Source organism: Pollicipes pollicipes, unplaced genomic scaffold (genome assembly GCF_011947565.3).
Source record: "Pollicipes pollicipes isolate AB1234 unplaced genomic scaffold, Ppol_2.1 Scaffold_3087;HRSCAF=3621_pilon_pilon_pilon, whole genome shotgun sequence".
Classification (NCBI taxonomy): Eukaryota; Metazoa; Arthropoda; class Thecostraca; order Pollicipedomorpha; family Pollicipedidae; genus Pollicipes; species Pollicipes pollicipes.
Genome location: NW_023596225.1, coordinates 10,286,379 through 10,305,661, shown reverse-complemented (window position 1 = coordinate 10,305,661; position 19,283 = coordinate 10,286,379). Strand labels below are relative to the sequence as shown.

General features: G+C 48.2%; 1 protein-coding gene across 1 annotated transcript in view; it reads left to right on the top strand.

Annotated features, from left to right (window-relative positions):
• Window positions 1-243: 243 nt before the first annotated feature.
• The window catches only part of LOC119089694 (putative 3',5'-cyclic phosphodiesterase pde-5), an 85,748-nt gene continuing 66,708 nt past the window's right edge, over window positions 244-19,283 (top strand). Inside the window, 3 exon segments of the mRNA XM_037212502.1 lie at window positions 244-439; window positions 14,632-14,697; window positions 18,993-19,133. Of these exon segments, the coding sequence (XP_037068397.1) occupies window positions 322-439; window positions 14,632-14,697; window positions 18,993-19,133 (325 nt within the window). The 5' untranslated portion in view covers window positions 244-321.

The window sequence follows — 19,283 nt, the reverse complement described above, 5'->3', positions numbered from 1 at the left end:
AGCCCCGCGTCGGCCACAGGTGTGCGGGTGGCGAGCCCAAGGTGCACCAGCGCCGACCTGAGGCGTGCCGACCCTGACCCCAGCTGCAGCAGCAGGCCCCCGGGGTCCGGCACACCGTCGGCGCCGCGCCGTCTGACCGGCCGGCCGCCGGTGCTGCCACCTGTGCGGCGGCGGCGGCGGCGGCGGCGCGGCCCGGCGCGGCTGGCGCCGACCGGCGGCCGGCCGGCGTGAGAGCGCGCTGGGTGCCGACGCCGAGCACGGCCGCAGAGGCCCGCACTGTGGACTGACGCGGCGGCTCTGCGCCATGTAAAGTGTAGCCAGATGGGCGTGTGCTTCACCAGGGTACGAAAAGATCTGGTCAGTCCCACGCCCAGCGTCAACTGTGACGTCAGGATGCCGGAGCCAATCAGAAGCCAGCCTTCGCCGGCTAGTCTTCCAGGTGGGGTGCCGAATTTCGCGGTCCTTTGACTGCGTCGCTTCAAGGTTACATGAGGTTATATTCCCGTAATCGTCAGACCGCTCTGTTTTCGCCATTTGGTGTTCAATGGCCCTGGTCCGCTGCTGGTTGCCGTTGTTGCCGACCTCTGCGCACCTGGGAGTCAGATGACGAAGGAGAGATTTTAAATGTTTGTCACCACAGTTTTCACAAATACGCGCCTATGCTTTCATACTTCACGTAAGTCTGCATAATTTCATCCCTACCTGCGGTTTACCAAAGTTTGACGCGTGCTTGTCGCGTGAGCTTTGCATAAGCTGTGTTGCTAAATCTAAGCCACACGGCAACGACCTCAAAAATCACCATTAAAAAGGACGTTATTTGATTCAGATGTACAATCAGGCTGAAATTACATGACCTGTCCGCGCATCTTTGAGTATTGGACGTTCATGACAAATTTACATTGCGAGCTGAAAACGGCCCAAATCTTGTAAGCCCTCTTCTCCTCAGAAGATGCTTCTAAAACCCATTGTCCTTGAGCTCCTGTGGACAGCCCTTAGATTTAAAGGTGTAGTTTGTGTTTTGTACGGTGTATTTATTGTTGCAGTTCTTCTCGTAAGGCTGCTTTCGCTCTTCTCAGGTAAAATTATCACCAAACTTGTTGACTTAAGTTTGCCTGCCTCCTCACCTTGTAGCATGTACAATAAAAGTACATGCTAGAAATAACAGGCATTCAAGGAAGCACATTCGTCAATACTTATCACACATTGTATGCCAATTCGCTTTAGCTGCGTATACCCAAGCTAGAACCATAAATTGAGAACAACAGTAAGGTTTTCATTATGATTCGATAGCGAGTATAATTAGCTTAAGACCTTAGCTTCTTTGTTTTGAATAATTTGTTAAATGGAGAGTGTGAAAGTTCTTTGGAACGGATTCACGGTCCAAGGTACAAAATGTCGATCGCATTGCAACAGTCTGGCCACCAAACGTAAATAGGGTATTCGTACTCGTAAACGTAAATTCGGTGTTTTATTTTACTGCAACTTTGTAACGGCTGGTCAATGTTTTATATTTTTCTCAACAGTGTGCGAAACTTAAGTATTATTTGCTAATGTCTAAGAATAATGTGCATAGTTCAAAAGCATTGTTCAGAAGCTTTCACCGTTGTCCACATCTTTAAACCTGAGGTAGACTACCGTGCCACGAAAGAAACGCCTAAAAATAACATTTCGGCCAAAGCCAGATTCTATTGTTGACTGATTCACGCACAACATGACGCAATACATATCATACATATGTATACTGAACGTCATCAAAATTTCCGAGGCCACGCCTATGAAAAGCAGAGCACGTACATAGTTTCACCTGGGCCGCCATCCCTACGAAGCATTCACTGTGTCCAGCGCCCCCACCGTTCCCAGCACCTCTGCCGTGCTCAGCGCGCCCCCACCGTTCCCAGCACCTCTGCCGTGCTTCAGAGCGCCGCACCGTTCCCAGCACCTCTGCCGTGCTCAGAGCGCCGCACCGTTCCCAGCACCTCTGCCGTGCTCAGAGCGCTCCACCGCTCCCAGTACCTCTGCCGTGCTCAGAGCGCCCCACCGCTCCCAGCATCTCTGTCATGCTCAGAGCTCTGCACTGTTCCCAGCACTTCTGCCATGCTCAGAGCGCTCTCTGGAAGTCACACTCTTTAAGTGTGTCAAACACCATCTGAGAACCACACTGGATCTCCCTTGCACTCGGGAGCGGGAAGACAGCGTGGGGAGCCAGGTCTGGTGACGCGGCGGGCAAGTTAGCAGCGACGATGGCTTTGGCGCCGCGCAAAAGCTCGTGCGTTCTCCACCCACTGTGAGCGGCCACTTTGCCATAGTTGAGGCCCTGACAGTGTTCGCCTCAGGAAAACAGGTCCAGAGCGCCAACAAGAGCATGTTTGCTTTTACATTTGCAGGATGGTTTAATGGGATGTCTTTCGGTGTCAGACTGTTAATCCCGAGGTCAGCTGAGGTCTGTGTGAAGCAGCGCAAAACTCTACCGTTCTGTACGTAGTAGAACTCGACTTTGACAGCCTGACACTGCCACTGGAACGATAGATACAGACGCCACAGAGCGGTAGAGTTCTACTATATTGTGCGCGACGACAATTGGAGGCACGAACACAACAACGCGCCCCCTCACCGTTGTTAAAAGCGCGCGAACTTTTTAGCGGCACCAACACTTTCCTTTCTTCCTACTCGACCTCTCCACCAAATTCGGCCCTCTTCGACTTGTCCTTTCCCAAGATAACAGTTGAAGCTTAAGGGTTCCGTGGAGGAGACTGAGTGCAGATGCAGAAAGTGCTTGATGCGCTTACAGAACGGGACTTCTAGGAGTGCTTCGAGTGTAAAAGAAGCGATGGGTTGATGCGTTACCGCCCAAGGTGAAAACTTCGAATGGATGGCGGCCAAAGTTAAATGTACGTATGCATATCGGATATACAGTGTGCGCTTTAGACGAACGGCATGTCCAACGGGTTTTGATATCGTAGCAAGCTTACACAGAAGGACACCGAATGAGTTTCGCAGCCTGTTTCGCTAAAACATTAGTGGTATTAATGTTGGATGCGGAGGAGAAACTGAAAAGAGCAGAATTAGGCAACGATACGGTCTGCGAAGACAACTCAGAAACAACACAGAAAAGGAAAGGCAACTACGCGTATTTTCTTCCTCTGCCGATTACTCTGAAGTTGAGTTGCTCACATCGGGAATAACTGCTCCAATTCAGCGATAACTACCTGGGCTGTAGTGAACTGATATAGCATTATAGCATCTCGATTATTGACTGCTAATGGCGAGAAACTTAAATAGATTGCACACGTTACGCATGTGCTCAGTTGTAACATGTGATCTACTCGAAGACGTATATGCTTATCATATTGCGGAGACATAGATGTGAAAATTGCGTTAAAGACGCGCAATGTCTCTGCCTTCTAAACATGATATGGCCAGGACATTTTTGAATTCATGTATTGCTTCCAGCCGACGTGCGTAGACTGCTATAGATTCAAGGATGCATTAGCACTTCTTCTACGAGGGGGAGTGGCGGAGACAAAAAGACGGCGTTGGCGGTAGAGGCAGCGCAGTAAGAAGGAGGGGGGGGGGGGGGGGAGGGCGCGCGTATGTTTTTCCCGCTCATAATTTTTGGGAAGCCTCTCTTTCCTTAACTAAAGGCATTATACCTATCCCTAGATTTCCAAAATCTAGACAAAGGAGACCCTCCTAACTAAGCTAGAGAGTAACGATTCGTTCTCAGATTTTTTCTTCTTTATTAAGAGACCCGTTTTCTGGATCATGGGGCTACTTTCATGAATAGGGTAGCCCATGCTCTAGATAAGTATGCCCAATGTTTTGTTACTGGCGTCCATTTGCTGGCTTTAGATGCACTGTAACGAGCTAGGAGACTCCTGCTCTGGGTACGGAGGCACCCTCTATATTTTGGAGGCCCCTTTTCTAGAACAGGAGGTTTCTTTCATGCGTCAGATGGCTATGTTCCCGGACCAAGGCACCCTATTTTGGGAGAACGAGGCCCCTTGATTTGGGAGCCCCTCCGTAAATAGGAAGAATCCTGTTCTGGAAAGGAAGCCCCTCTGCGCATCAACAGATCATTTCCTGCAAAAGGGGCCCCGTTTGAAGTGAACGAGATACTTTGCTAAATAATTAAGAGGATGCTCTATTTTTGATTGTCACATTTATTTACTTGGATGCGATTTGTGTGACAACTTAATATTGGGCACATGCCCTCGATGCCATTCCCTTTAAATATGGCAGACCTTGCCATGTTAGGGGCCCCTATTTTGTACAGCAAGCCCCTGGAAAATCCTGCTTCCCCTAGTCAAAATTTGTGGCGCCGCCGGAGATTTCGTCTGCCGGCTTTTACCGCCCAAGACTGTCTGACAGATGCTACTGATGTCAAAACTGGCAGAAATTAGCAGAAACTTAAGTACTGCACAACATGCTGAGAGCCAATGGTGCAAAACTGGGAGAGCAAAATATCAAAATAAACAGGATGTTAAGCATAGTTAGTATTAGCATGTTGCGCTGAGCATTAAAATCTTGTTTGAGAAGAAGGGCTGCCTGACGAAAAATGCAAGATGTCAGAAGTAAGTTGCGAGAAAGGTGCACAAGATAGGGATTTCATTTACATGAAGCAGATGATAAAAGTGATTCTTATCATCCCTGTGACATGATCTAAATTGTGACCAGGGGTGAACCTGGAGAACATAGACACTTACAGCCACCAGCTGGGACAGTTTTTACCTGCTGGTTATGTCTCAGCCTAGGCAAAACAAGGGGGAAAAACCACTAGCGGTAGAACCAATAGAACCTGCCTCATGGTTTTTCACTACTGAACCCCCAAATCTCATACTCCTGACGCAGAACAATCTATTTGTCGGTTTTAACACGCACTTGCTCTCCAAAATCGTAATGATGAGACATATTGATTGCTTGACAATCCCGTGTCGGCCACCAGATAGCTATTGCTGTTGAAACATGCAGGAGTGGTATGAAGATCACATTTTGGGCGGGGCAAAGCCCGATTTTCAGTGCCAGACTGCAGAAAAATATTGTGTCTGACATCCCGTAGGCTCCATGAACCGCCGCTCCCCGGTGGCTCCACCGTAGAGAAATGGGATCAACATGAGTATCGGCTTTCATAACGCTGTAAGCTCAACGAACTCGGCAGGTCTTGTTTCGGATTCGGTATGCTCATCAAAAAGGCAGTAATAGGATGCGTTTGCATTATGCCTTTGCATTGCATTCTGCGTGTTTTACATGGCTGCATTAACTGCTGAATAAGATACAAATCCACCTGTGTGTGGTAACATGCTGCAGCTGGTTATGGGAGCAGTCAAATGTAACAAGTCATGTTCAACAGTCTTAGGGTACACGATTATTAGGTGTTAATTGGTGCACCAATTACAGCAGACACATCACATACGTTGACTATGTTAAACCAAGCTGCTGTTTTTGTTGCTTTTAAATGAATAGAAAACATTGCAACTATCGTGTGGTGATATAGTGAATGTAAAGGGGAATATCACAGATTTTGAGTTTCTATCCGTTTATGCCCGTGTTATAGCCAACTTTTAATCGAAAAAAACAGATAGTGGGAGAAACTAGTTGAAGATGACCAAGGTCTCAACCCTGCCCGGAACCCACCCCCACTCCCTTCTTAAATATTTCCCAGAACAAAACATCTGAACGGCTTTGAGCGCAGCATTGACATTGTTGGCAAGTTGGGCTTACATGATTTTGCCACACGTGGAAATTCGAAGTTTGACTTCGATAATTCACAATCCATACCGTCTTTCATGAAATAATATGGTGTTGTTTTCCTCAAAAGTGACAAATAACGCCTATTTTTCGCAGGAAATACACCTTAAAAAGGTTTTATATGCCCAATTTCGTCATTTTCTTCATTGGACACATCGACATCATTTTGGCAACGTCTGTGTGGCCCGGCCACTCTATGTTAAGCAGTCAAACTTTGACTTTCGCGACCTAGCAGCTCAGAGCTAGTTTAGTTCAGGTGATTTAGACGACGATGACACAGATCTCAGAGCCTTGAAAGATCTTTCTGACGCTGTTTTCCCCACTGATTTGTCTTGTGGAGGTCTACATATAGCAAAATGAGCCAATTCAACCGTCGTTTTCACCCCTTTCACTTGACATGACGCATCACAGGCTACATGTGTCGATGTTGACTAGTATCCACATGATAGGGTTTTGTCACCAGCTATTCAACGTCGTCTTTGGCATTGTGGCAGTATGCTTAGTTGATGAGATAACAGGAGAGGTATACAAGTCGTAATTTGATCCCTATGGTCTGATTTTGCCTATCAAATGTCGCTTCCTTATCGTTCAGTTTCACTTACCTAATGTACTTTGCCCTAAAGCGTTCCTGTTGCTCTTTTCCCGTGGCTCTCGCTCTAGTTTTCGAAATCTTGTGAAGGGGTAGGGCCAGCGAAGCGAAGGGGTCCATGGCCTAAGGGCAAAGGTAAAAATATGTCCGTAGGGTGAAGGCCACAGTATTTACCTACGCGTGCCATCACCTTGGCTTGGATATCAGCAATGCGTGGTAGGCGTCGACTTGGGAACAGAGTAATGGTAGTGACAAGTCCTACGAAGTTACCACAACAGCTTCCCACTGGGTGAGGGTGTGAGACAGGATGTGTATCCGCCAAGTGCTCTGTGTGCCCACAAGATGGAGGTGCATATCATAAGGCGTGTTGTGTGTATTTCTTATGAACACCGACATTCACTGCAATGTTCCTTGCTGCGAAAAATAGACCGGCTGATGGGAGTTTGTCCCCTGAGCTGCGTGTGGGTTAGGCGTGCTGCCAACGGGTACGCACAGATCGCCATCAGCATTTTCGCATCACATCAGCTGACATCTTGGCCCACTTATGTTATAGAGTAAGTGATCTGCAACATTCGTCCCAAAGAACGCACACCATAGCGCGCATTACGACCGAGCATGAGCTATATACCGCGCGTTTGCAGAAAACAAAAAAAGCACAGCGTTCTGACCATAGCTTGTCAGCACCGCCTACCAACGCAGGAGGTCTCTACGCGCGTAAAAACCAATCCATTATAAAAGCACATGATTCTGAGTGTGAAATCAGGCACAGGTTCAATGATAGGCATTGAATGGCCTTGGCTGCAGACAGCACATGTGAGGTCTTTGGTGTATTTATGCGGCTAGCACCGCATATGTGAACACCTTATCAGAGAAGTTCTTAATGCTTGAAATAAATACGATATTGAGCTAAAAAAACTGCTCGGTATGAGCAGCCGGATAAAGTTATGCAAGGAGAAAGCGTCTGACATGGGGCCACACGCGTCACAGCCCCTCTCGTGATACGGCTCGATGACACTTAGCACGCACTCAGGTGGGGGTGGGCCATTCCCCCCCCCCCAAGGTTTCAGTAAGGCTTTCGAATGATACAGCACAACTATGACAAGCTTTGAACATGGTATGCAATGAAATAGCTGATCGCTCGGCATAAAAACATGCCTCAAAAGGTAAGTGACCTCTAGCGGGTCAAATTTAGACTATGGCTGCCCGCAAATGTAATTTAGGAATTGAAACGATGATTTTAGAATTAAAAGGGTCGAAAGTAAAAGGATTATTTTAAGCTGACACGATACATGAGTGATACGATGAAGTGTTGGACCAAGTCAGACATGTTTTGGACTGGTTTCTCAGACAAGAAGACAGCTGATATATTACGATTTATTGGATGAACTTTGGGTCATGTATAAATGCCAAATCAATGCCAACATAAAACCGCTGTGTTACTATATAACTTCTTTTAAGAGACAGTTTTCAACGCTCACTTCGACTTCCTTGATCACAAGGACGTTGACATAGTTCTGAATTTGACGTCATGCAGGTCAGGGGAGGTCATCACTTAAAATGACCCTGAGTATTATTTTGCTTTAGAGTATGTAGTACATGTCGAAGGATTAGGATTGTTCGCCTAGGATTGCTCTTGGCGCTGATTTTAAATTCAAACATCAAAAATATCTTCAAGACATTGAGTCGTTTTGATTTTCCAAAGCCAAACACGTCCAATGACCTGATTACAACACAAGGAAACTTTTGCTCGCAAATGCATCGAGGTTAAAATTGCTTACGTGAGTCGATTTGAGGGCACTTTGACACTAATCTCGAGTTTGGCCTTGTTTGGCCTTGTTTGACGCGAAGATCGCTACCAAGGTACTTACTCTTCGACACAAGGAAGTTCATATATACGGCCCTATGTTTCCTGTGGGTTCGATGCTGCTAGATCTAAAAAAAATTGACACTTCAGTGGGTTCAAACTGACCTGCATCGAACGCGTCTCTTTCAAACGACCACGGTAGCGCATGTTAGAATGATATGTCTTGTATAACCGCCGTCTATCAGCAGCACTCTATGTGTCCCTCACGACATGTCGACTCGCTCACAGGTGGAGCACAAATACCGAATGTTTGATGAATCGAAGTACTCACATATATGCGAACTTTTTAATTACCCGTTTGTGTGTAATGGTTTGCGAATCAGTAATGGTTGATAATGCGTTAATTTAACAGGGCTCCACTATTTGCCTCAAACGCTGGAGCGGCATCTAAGCGCTTGCAACAAGAACACATTATCACTCTCGTGGAATCTACTCATCCGCGATGCTCACCGGACATGTAAGAGAACAACCGAACAAGGCATATTTTGGACGTGATCCCACGTCCCCTTCCTTGAGTGGCCTCAACCGAAAGCCTTTCATTCCGGAGAGCGGGTCGTCTGCTGTTGCAGCGGCCAGGCCAGAACGGTACGGCGCCGGAGCCCCGGCCTATAGCTAACCGGCTGTCCCCTGCGGACCTAATCACCGTGCTTGTCGGCGGCCCCGGAGCGACTAAGCCACGGCGCCCCCGCTCAATCTCTCCTCAGCCTGGCGTCCGCATCGGGGCCGGTCAGCGCCGCCGATATGGCTGCTTACGTAACACCGGCGACGTGGGAGGGGCGACCAGGCTGTTCGCGAGCACAGCCAGCGCGAGCCGAGTGGGTTGATCACAGATACAGTGCTCAGGGTATCATGAGATGAGGCTCGGTCTAAAATTGCCCCGGTCGGTCACGCAGCTAGACGAAGCAGCTCGATGATGGGTCTTAAATAACCTGAACAAGTTCATGTGACACCATTACATCATTGACGCGAATAACGTACACGGATGCTGTGGGAAACACCGTTTAATAAACTGGCTTATTATTCAGGTTACTGCCCCTAACCCCAATTCACAAGCAAATTGATTGGATCCCACTATCTTCACGGGGTTTGGTTACTTCAATCCTAGCGGTCTTTCGGAAAATTTAAAAAGTTGAAAGGGGGGGGGTGTTCAACATCCATATGGGGTTTTGAACTAATTTAGCCATCTTGAAGACCTTTTAGTGGTGTTCACAATCCTGCCTTTCTTAAAGTCTAAGCCCATCTGGTTTCTGAGGTCCACGCTCGCGAGAATGGGGAAAGGTATATCGGAGAGAGTATTTCAAAGTCACGATGGCATTCATGACGTCGTAACAACGTCATTCAAATTCTGCCACCCCATAAGTCATGCGGTGATTTAGGCCAATAAAGATATCATTTTTGAGGCGCTTATAACTGAAGCTCGTGAGCGTGCTTTCCAGATATATCGGCCGTCAATTGGCTCTCAATCAACATTTTGCAAGGTACGATGACGTAATCAGACCATCCCGCATTGAGGAGCATGCTAACCTAACGGAGAATTATGCGGTCTAGAGCAGTCTTCTCCACTTAAAAATTATACCAGTAGTTGTAAGAGAGCTTGTTCCACCATATCTGATGCTTTCTTCAATATCTTCAAGTGTGAAACATTCCCTTTAAGGGCAGTGCGGGCGAGTTATTATTTTGAGGATGCATTTATGGCTTCCTGTTAACCGTTCTGGTTGGTGCATTCGTATCATTTCATTTATTTACGTTGACGACTCACCTTTTGGATTTGCATTGCTCCGCCCATTAGCAATGGCTGTTTGATGCCTTGTGCCGTAATGTCAATGCAAGTGCGTGTTCTTGGATGGCTGAAACACGTGACCGGAGCAGCTATCTTTGCGGTAACAGTCGAATATCGCAGACGAAAGGATCTGACAAAATTGAATTCTGGTCAGTTTTCAAGCTGTCGCAGGATACTTGAAAATGTTTCAAACTAAGTCAGTGAATCCGGTATCGCCACACTCGAATCGGTTTCAAAGTCCTCCAAAGAATGTTCTTTATTGTCCCTTTTTTCGAAAATTAGGCTGCTCACGTCTAGGCTTTCACAAAGGGCGCTACCACAAAAATTGAGTTTCTGTGCACCGCTTTGACGCATGACTGTGTGTGGCTGCAACTGTCGTTCGTAGCTGCAGCGTTACGCCAAATTCAGTGGTTAAACTCGGCACAATTTCGCTCGTGAAAGACGAGTCCAGTGACAGAGTACGGTGTCAATCTCAATTCCGCTGCCGTCCGGAGAAGAAATAGAGTGGGGGCTCGAGCACGCGTCCGGCCCGACGCAGCGCACCGGCAAAGCGGTCTGATGTGCTGAGGTCGGTGTTGTCGCACGTTGCCATGGTGATGAAGCCTTCGTCGACGGCGGCACGTTTCGGTCCAATAAGTCGCTCTGTGGCGCAGCCAGTGAACTCGCTTTGCAGCAGCCATTGCTGACGGTTGGTGCAGGCGTGCTACGCTGCCTGAGGTGCGGTTTCCACGCCGACAGTGGACCGGTGCGGGCGCAGCCGAACCCCAGCAGGACGTCCACTCGGCTGCTGCCAGGCTACTGGCGGCGTTTTAATCATGCCCAAGCGATTGACACACTAGACACCGACATAACCAAGCTGCAGAGCATGCCGCGATTCTTCCATGCGTCTTCCATCGCGAGTTCTTTCTGGCTGGCTCCATGGTTCCATAAGGGTATAGCAAACTTTGACCAGTATCCTCGCTGGAACAAACTGAAAAATGCAATGTCAATTATAGATTGTTATGTATATATATATATATATATATATATATATATATATATATATATATATACATGCGTGGAAATATATGCATCCGTGTCTACACTGAATCTCTCCGTTTATGTTCAATTAGACTGAAATATAAGTGTTTCGCGGTCATTGTTGTGGAAATACGTACGCCGTATTAGACGGACAGGATTGAAGCTCACAAAAAGCAAAGAAAGAAATGACAAGCAGCTTGGCTCGGTGACTGGATAATGGATTCTGGGCATGTTGACTGGGATGGGCTGGGTACGGAGAACGGGACGCCGTGAAGCTTAGAAAAGATAATGATAGGAAGGATAAGAATGTTAAAAGGCAAAAGGACCGTTATGCTGCACATGACCAGGGCCAGAGCCTGCTATTCAGAGTTCCAGCATTTCCTCATGATTCGCGAGGATTCAAGCAATTGCCACTTTACTTATTTGGGGAAGATATCAAGGTAGTCGACGCTTATAGCCTGGCCTTGATAAGCCTTGAAATAGCTTTGAAAAGCCGATATCCAACACCTCACTTATATGTGCTCGATGAATCTTAACGGTGGCAATATTAAGCACAAGCTGAGGCTGATACATGTATGACTCTCATGGCTTGACAATCACAGGCCCTTTGCGGATACTACCCTGATCTAGATGAGCGTGTTAATCGACTGACAATGACGCTAGTACACATCTCGCGAAACACACCAAAGTACGCATTAGAGGTGTGTCGCAACTGCCAACCGTGCAAGCACGACAATAGGAAACAGCTGTGATTTCTGCATGGCTGCGGAGCAAAAGGCGTCAGCGATTTCCTTTTCCTGGAAGTTGTCAACAAGTGTTCAAGACGCCCGGCGTTAAGAAAGGGCAGTTGGGTCATCTTATGCCGAATTAAGGTGTGGTCATAAAGCTGACGGATGAGAGAAGTCTCTGGCTTTTGAGCATCTTCCGTGTTGAGATGTAGTTCTTCATGATTGTTCAACTTGATTAAGAGATCCGGTTTTCAAGGCGTCAGGTGTGAAGGCGTTGTCTTCTGCTAGGTGGTGAGCGGTTGTGGTGGCTTCAATAAAAGTTAAGGCCGTTCTGGATAACGTTTCAATGACGTCAGCGAGGTGACCTGGTCTAGAAAAAAATTAATTTCTGAGCTTCTATTACGTGTGTACATGCTGTACACAATAAGGAGGCCAGGGGAGGAGGGCTTTGGGATCGTGCCCCTTTCTTGGAGACAGCCGGGCTCCCTGAAGCGGAATGGCCCAGTTTTTTTCGGCGGGGGAGCGGAACAGTTTGAGACGCAGGTAGGGTTTATGAACCATTAACGAAAAGGGATCCCTAGGCAGAAACATAGGATTTTAAAGCTAAGAATGCGCCATAAATAAAAAGCAGGGCACCTTTAGCAACAAAGGGGAAGGGGTCTTGCCTCAGAGGCCCCATGCGCCCCGACTCAGTTTCCTCTCAGGCGAAATCCTGGCCACGCCACTGATGCCGCATTTTAGGATTTAATTTCCCTGAGTTATAATTTGAATCACAACTCAACAGTGCGTAACCTCAAGTTTCAGGTCATCGTAAGCCCGGTAAAATGGCCTCAAGTGCTGAAAGCACTCGCTAGCTTCAGTCTGTTTCATGTGCGTTCGTGGGTACACACTTGAGTCATTACATTAATGCCATGGACATTTCATGCACCATTCCATTGATTTCGGCGTGCACGTTGCCGATGGGATACATAGTGAGTTCCAAGTTTGTGTACGGTTGAATTAAATGCGCAGGTCATGGTAGGTCGCGCAAGTTTAACACGCATCTGCGAAGATGCGGAAGCTATGTTCAAGTTGGGAGCGGGGACATACTCCATAATGCGAAAGTGAGGACGCTAATATTAGAAAGCTGCCCCCCCCCCCCCCAAGCCGGAATAGGCCCTCTAAGTCAATGACTGGCCCTCTTCAGGTCTACCGCAAGTACCGGTCACTGGGGCTAAAAAAAAAAAATACTTCACTGAATGGTGTGATGGTAATGCTCCAGGCCTGCTGAAATTTGATTGCTCTTTTCTCTAGCTTGTAATCGAACAATGCATTCAAAACAAGAATGGATCCAGGGGGGGGGGGGGAGCTTATGAGGTCCTCGTGTCCCTTCGTGGCACCCAAATCCCAAAACCTGCATTTTGGAACCACGTAGTGCTTATTTTCAACAGGCAGCAAATTCCAAGGGCACCGCAAGGGGTCACATTTCGAAGGCACCGAATTTCGTGGGTAGCACAATATCCGCAGCCTGTCCATTGCATGAAATCCTAGATCGGCCCATTCGGTAAAGGAGTGACAAAACCCAAAACCATATGTCGGGCATCATAACCTTCATTTTCAATAAGCGCCCAATTCCAGAGGGCGACACAGGGAGGGGGGGACATCTTTGGAGCATGTTTCAATAACATACACATAATGAGCCGTGTGCAGGCCAGAATGCGCCCACATCAGTCAATGCTGGACTCTCTACAGCTCGCAAAGGGACGTCTGCAGATAGAATATATGTCAGACATGTATGGTGTCGTCTGACACTCTGTTGCCGCACCATATTGAAAGATTTCCTGAATTTGCCTTCTGTGACAGCCACGGTCTCACTTTAATCTGACAAAGGTCAGCTGACTTTCGCAGCAAATCAATTTTGTTTGTGCTAAGCGATCCACTATTTGATTGCCTACAGCTTTGTATGGTTTAGCGGTGCTGTTCCGCGCCGTTCGGGTATTATATTATGAACACTTTTGGAGAGTCTAGTTGACCTCCTCACCCAACCACGTGTTAATGCGCAAGTTAACTACCATGCGCAGGAGCCACGACAAAAAGAGCTAATCTTATGAACCGCTTTTAGAAAGCAGCCATAAAACAGTCATTGTGTTTCGCCTTTCCTGGTGGGATTGAAGCTAACTACATCCCTCAACCCAGCATTACCTTGCACCTGTTCGTGCCGCACAACTTATGTTTAAGAATAGTTGATGTACTTCAATTAGGGCTATGCATCTATTCATCTGTTACATGCATTATCAAAAGAATTGGTCAACGGAAGCGTGTCTAAGGACAATGTGTGTCTTCAAGGTGGTTACTTGCTTTCATATGGTTGGTTACAGTGCTAGCCTTAAGTAAGTCGATTGCGATTCTATTTCCGCAATAACTAGGAAGAATGCATAACCTCTCGTTTTATGTCGCACAAAACGTAATACCGTGCTATAATCTTGCATAGTTTGCAAACAAATTGATGGAGAGTCAATCGGTGGTCGTTATGTCTGGAAATCGTGCTCACGAACACTATATATGAATGACTATGCAATTATGTCGTCATTGACCTTGACTGCCGCAGGGTCAGTGGAGTGGCAGGGTATCAATAAAGTTATAATCACGTCATGAATGACTGGTTGACCTTGGTTTGAACATTTTCGCGGGCGTGTAGCTCAGAAACTAGAGGGTTTTAGGTCTTGAGGCGGGTGGGGCTGTGAACTGCACCGAATGATCCTCAAGATGGTTGTTTCAGCTCAAAACCCCTTGCAGATGTGGAACGCTCCCTTGAAATGTCACGGAATGCTGCTGACAAGGGAGAGGGTGACACGTGGCGTGGACAATCGAACAAAAGCTGTGCCGAGCTATTGCCGAGCATGACGTGCTTCTGCCTTCGTTCCAGGGTTTTCCACCCACGGTGCCCAATCAAACAATCGGACAGCATCGTCCTCCTGCAACGACAGAACCGGTACGTACCGGCGTACCGGGTCACGTGACGACGCGCCCCGACATGACTGCGGTGCTTATCGGCAGCTGGGCTCCAGCCGCCCCGACATGGCTGCCGTGCTTGTCAGCAGTTGGGCTCCAGCCGCCCCGACATGGCTGCCGTGCTTGTCAGCAGCTGGGCTCCAGCCGCCCCGACATGACTGACGCGCTTGTCAGCAGCTGAGCTCTAGCCACCCCGACATGGCTGCCGTGCTTGTCAGCAGCTGGGCTCCAGCCAGCCGCGGCACTCCGACGCAGGATCACGTGATGCCGATAGGGTGGACTGCAGGATACAGGCAGCAGGCTCGTCTGTTGACCGGCGCTTGTGGTGTGGTAGGACGCCAGCTGGCATGTCGTGCGCTGGAGTCGGCAGCCCAGAGCTGGATACGACCGCCAGGCCAGCACATTCATTGCCGTGGGCGTCTTGCAGAAACCTGCACGAGCACACTCTCCGCCCCCAAAACAGAGAGGTCGGCGGATAGAAGTCGCAGAAAGGCTCTCTGCACTGGGTAATTCCCGGCCCCCGTAATGCAGCTGAACGTGACCAAAGTTCTGCAATGAGCTCTGCCCTGCCGCGGCCGGATCACGCCAGCTGGGGAGTGACCCTGTCAGGTCACAAACACCAGACGGGTCACGCCAGCTGGGGAGTGACCCGGTCAGGTCACAAACACCAGACGGGTCACGACAGCTGGGGAGTGACCCGGTCAGGTCACAAACACCAGACAGGTCACGCCAGCTGGGGAGTGACCCGGTCAGGTCTCAAACACCAGACGGGTCACGCCAGCTGGGGTCGACCTCCGGGCGAGCGACGTACTTTCATCTGGCCGCCGTGCGCAAAGCGTGTCTGGCAGGTGTCTGCTCCGTCTCGCACGCGCGGCATAAACACGCTCTGGGTAGCGGCACGAGCGGGCCAGACAACGCCCAGAGCAAACAAATCACACCACTTGGGCAAACAGGAATAACGGAGCATTCCCGCTGCGTGCTGCGAAGGGGCGGCATGAGGCAAAGGAGAATGAGAGCACGAATAGGGGAGAGAGGAGAGAGGAGAGTTAGCGGAGAATAGAGATAGCATAGAACAGAACAGAGAGGGAAGGGCTGAGGGAAGATGAGGAGAGAAGAGAGGAGAGAGGAAATAGAGGGGATAGAGGAGGAGAACAATTTTTTTTTTTGCAGAGAGGAGAGCACGGAGACGGAACGGGAGAGAGAGTGAGAGAGAGAGAGAGAGAGAGAGAGAGAGAGAGAGAGAGAGAGAGAGAGAGAGAGAGAGAGAGAGAGAGAGAGAGAGAGAGAGAGAGAGAGAGAGAGAGAGAGAGAGCGAGAGGGAGAGAGAGGGAGAGAGAGAGGGTAGAGAGGGAGAGCAGGACTTGGCGGCACATGCAGTTTGATATATTATAAAACATGATCAGCAGTTCTTGCGGCTGTCGTCTTCAGGTAGCCGATCCCAGTAAGACGATTAGGGCAGATCAGTACTTAATGTGATGCGGTGAAAGCATGTAATTTCATTAATTAAACAGTTAGATGAGGATGTGTGGTCGAAAAATGTCGTCCGGCTAGGACTAGGAGAGTGGCGCACACCTGTGCTTCCCCATATAACTTCAGCCTGCGTGAGGTGCTTCAGCCACGTGGTGTGCTCAGTATAGCCGTACTCGTCAGCGCGACGTCTCGAAGGCTCAATGCTGTATCAATGAAATATGCTCATCTGCCACTTATGCACTGTGTGTGAGCTTGCGCATGTTTATGCTTTGTATTTGCTAGCTATACTAATTCTCTATCTTGTACATTGGAAAATTGACGAATTAAGTGCAAATTTGGCAAAACCCGTGTGCAAAATTTAAACGGCCACGCAACTTTGGAACATACCTTAGAACAATGCAGTTAATACCGCAGTTGGTTTGGTACGTTACATATTTCGTGAATGGGGTCGCAACAGACCCATGTAATTAGGCTGTCAACCACGGTCCAAATTTTTAAGAGTAAAACAATGCTGTGGGTTGAAGTTTGAGAACAAACGTAAGGGTACCAGCACACGGCACTGAGTTTGGGCGTAGCAAGAACGGTACAGAATGAGCAAACTGGTGCTTGTGGCGCAGTAAGTGTGTGACCTAGCGGTTTACTTTATCTCACAAATGCAAATTTTGCGAAGTCTTCTTCCAGAAGACCTTGCAATGCCTTGCAATCACTGTATCCCTACAATCCCGCCACTGTAAGTCTGCGAGCCTCGCCTTCTCTTCAACATTCAGACTGTAAACTCCTTTAGCTTTTCAGATGGTAACTAACAGAAGTCCACTGAATTTTCCAACTTACATCTGGATGACAATTTATTTCAGTGATTTCTCAAGATAGGAGTATTTGTATGACGGAATGCTGGTTCGAGACTCATAATTATAAAGACAGCAATGAAATGCAGTGTAAGCTATCAAGCTTTTGCCTGTTGATATCATAAAATTATTATAAACTATTGCCCGCTATTTTGATTGCATTATATCTTGTCAGCTATTTTTAGATGTTGGCTTGCGTCATAAGTCTGTGGCTTAGCATCTCCCTGCTGGATCTGTGCACTCACTTTACTTTCTTTCCCAGCCATGGAAAAAAGTAATCCGTCCCTATTGCCTTACTGCAATGCATCATTAGACCCACGCAAACTCCCACAATAAAACCAACAAAAAATAACGAAGTTTTGCTGCCAAATGAACATGAAAAAATTGAACAGAAAAGGGAATCAGTGCATAGCACGGGTGGAATTCAGTCCCTTTCTCAGATCCTCCGGGCCGTAGGTCATAACCGGAATGTCGTAATGCAAATTTGTCATTAAAATGACAACCAACAGGCGATTAGATGCTTGCTGCCTATTAAAGCTCTTAAAAGGCTATATAATCAGTTTGGTAAATATATGTCACAATCAAAATTTACGCCTGCATTGGTTGGTAGTTAATGCGATTTATTAGTTTTACTGAACAATGTTGGATGGGATCATCGACTAGATTTCTTGAATATAGCGGACGTTGGGATGAAAGTATTGGGCTACTATGTGTGGAGTTCAGAAAGCAAGCATCAAAGCACCAACTGGACACGGTTGATCTCACATAGTCCAATTTAGGGCTACGTTTAGCGTCAGTTATCGTTACGCCAATGTGAGATGTAATTGCGATGCAACTTTTGAACTTTGTAAACAATTAAATATGATCAACACTCTGCACGCAGGTCCAGCGTGCGGCCGGTGTCTGTAACATCCGTGAAAAGGCTTTGCGATGATACTGGCTCGGAACATTCGGACAGGCGCGCGTCTAGGATTTATCGTGAAAACTCGGTGCAGGCTGTTTCCAAGTATCTCTCAACTGGTTTGCATGGATGACGTTGAGTTCATAGTAACTGCTAAGCAAAGTCTTCCGCACGCCTCCTGGCCTCACCAAACGAGGTTGGTCGATATCATGCGCGAATAGGATTTCGCCGGCGGCCGTTTCGCTGGACGAGCTGTGGAGGGCTTTACGAGCGATGCAGTGCTACGGCACGTTCGCTCATGGCCGTGCTGACACTCTTTTGTCATTTGTCAGCTGACCCTCCCATGTCAGTTAGAACAAACAGTGCGACCGTTCTGACACTCATGCGCTGCTGGATTGCGAGACCACCGTCTTTCCCTAAACCTGGAGCTGTCTGATAGTATGCACCCACCTTGTCCTTTTTAGGCGATCTCGTTAATCACCTAGGTCAACGTCATGTTACAAAAACAGGTAACATGGCCTTGACCTAGGTGATGACCTGACACTAGCTGGACTATCGCCTTGGCCTGTAGCATCACCGCTGACTCTTGAGTGCCCTCTGTGGCCAAACAGGGTCAGCGGTCTGAGCAGCTCGCTGCGTGTTGCAGTGCTCAGTGCGTGAAAACATGCTTCGTTCCTCATCACAGCCAACTTGGAGACTGCGGCACTTATGGGCACACCGGTGATTTAAGTAAGCGAGAGATAGTGGTGGCATCACGTGAAGCGTACGATGTGTAGCGCATAGATCACTCCATATCCCTGTCAGTATCATGTGACTGCGCGTGTGATGTAGTCGGATGTATTTGATATCACTTACAATTTGCATATGATCTCACTGACGCGTCTCGTATGACTTAGCGACATAGCAAAGGATTCGACCCGAAGCACCCCTGATCACCTGACGCAGGTGACATGACCTGTTGCCTGATGTGATGACCCGAAGACATGACCTGATGTGACCCGGTAGCGTGTGACACGGCTGTCAGCCGTCTCCTGACCCGCCGTCGGGCGCCCGCCGCAGAGCCACCGCCCTGGGAGAGGCTCACGGCCACCCTCCGCGAGCGGCCCGACCTGCTCGAGAAGTTTGTCATGGAACACGTAGAGCTGGACCAGCTGGAACGCTGGATCATCCGGAAAACGCAGCGCACCAAAAATTCGCAAGGTGAGTGACGCATCGCGGGGGTAGTAAGGGGAGGAGGTAGGGGGAAGGAGGGCAGAATACAAGCCCATTGAATGGCCTGCTGTGATGTTGCCACGGGCTGGTATTATTGATAACAAGAGCAAAGCTGGTTGCTGCCATGGTTGTGAAACC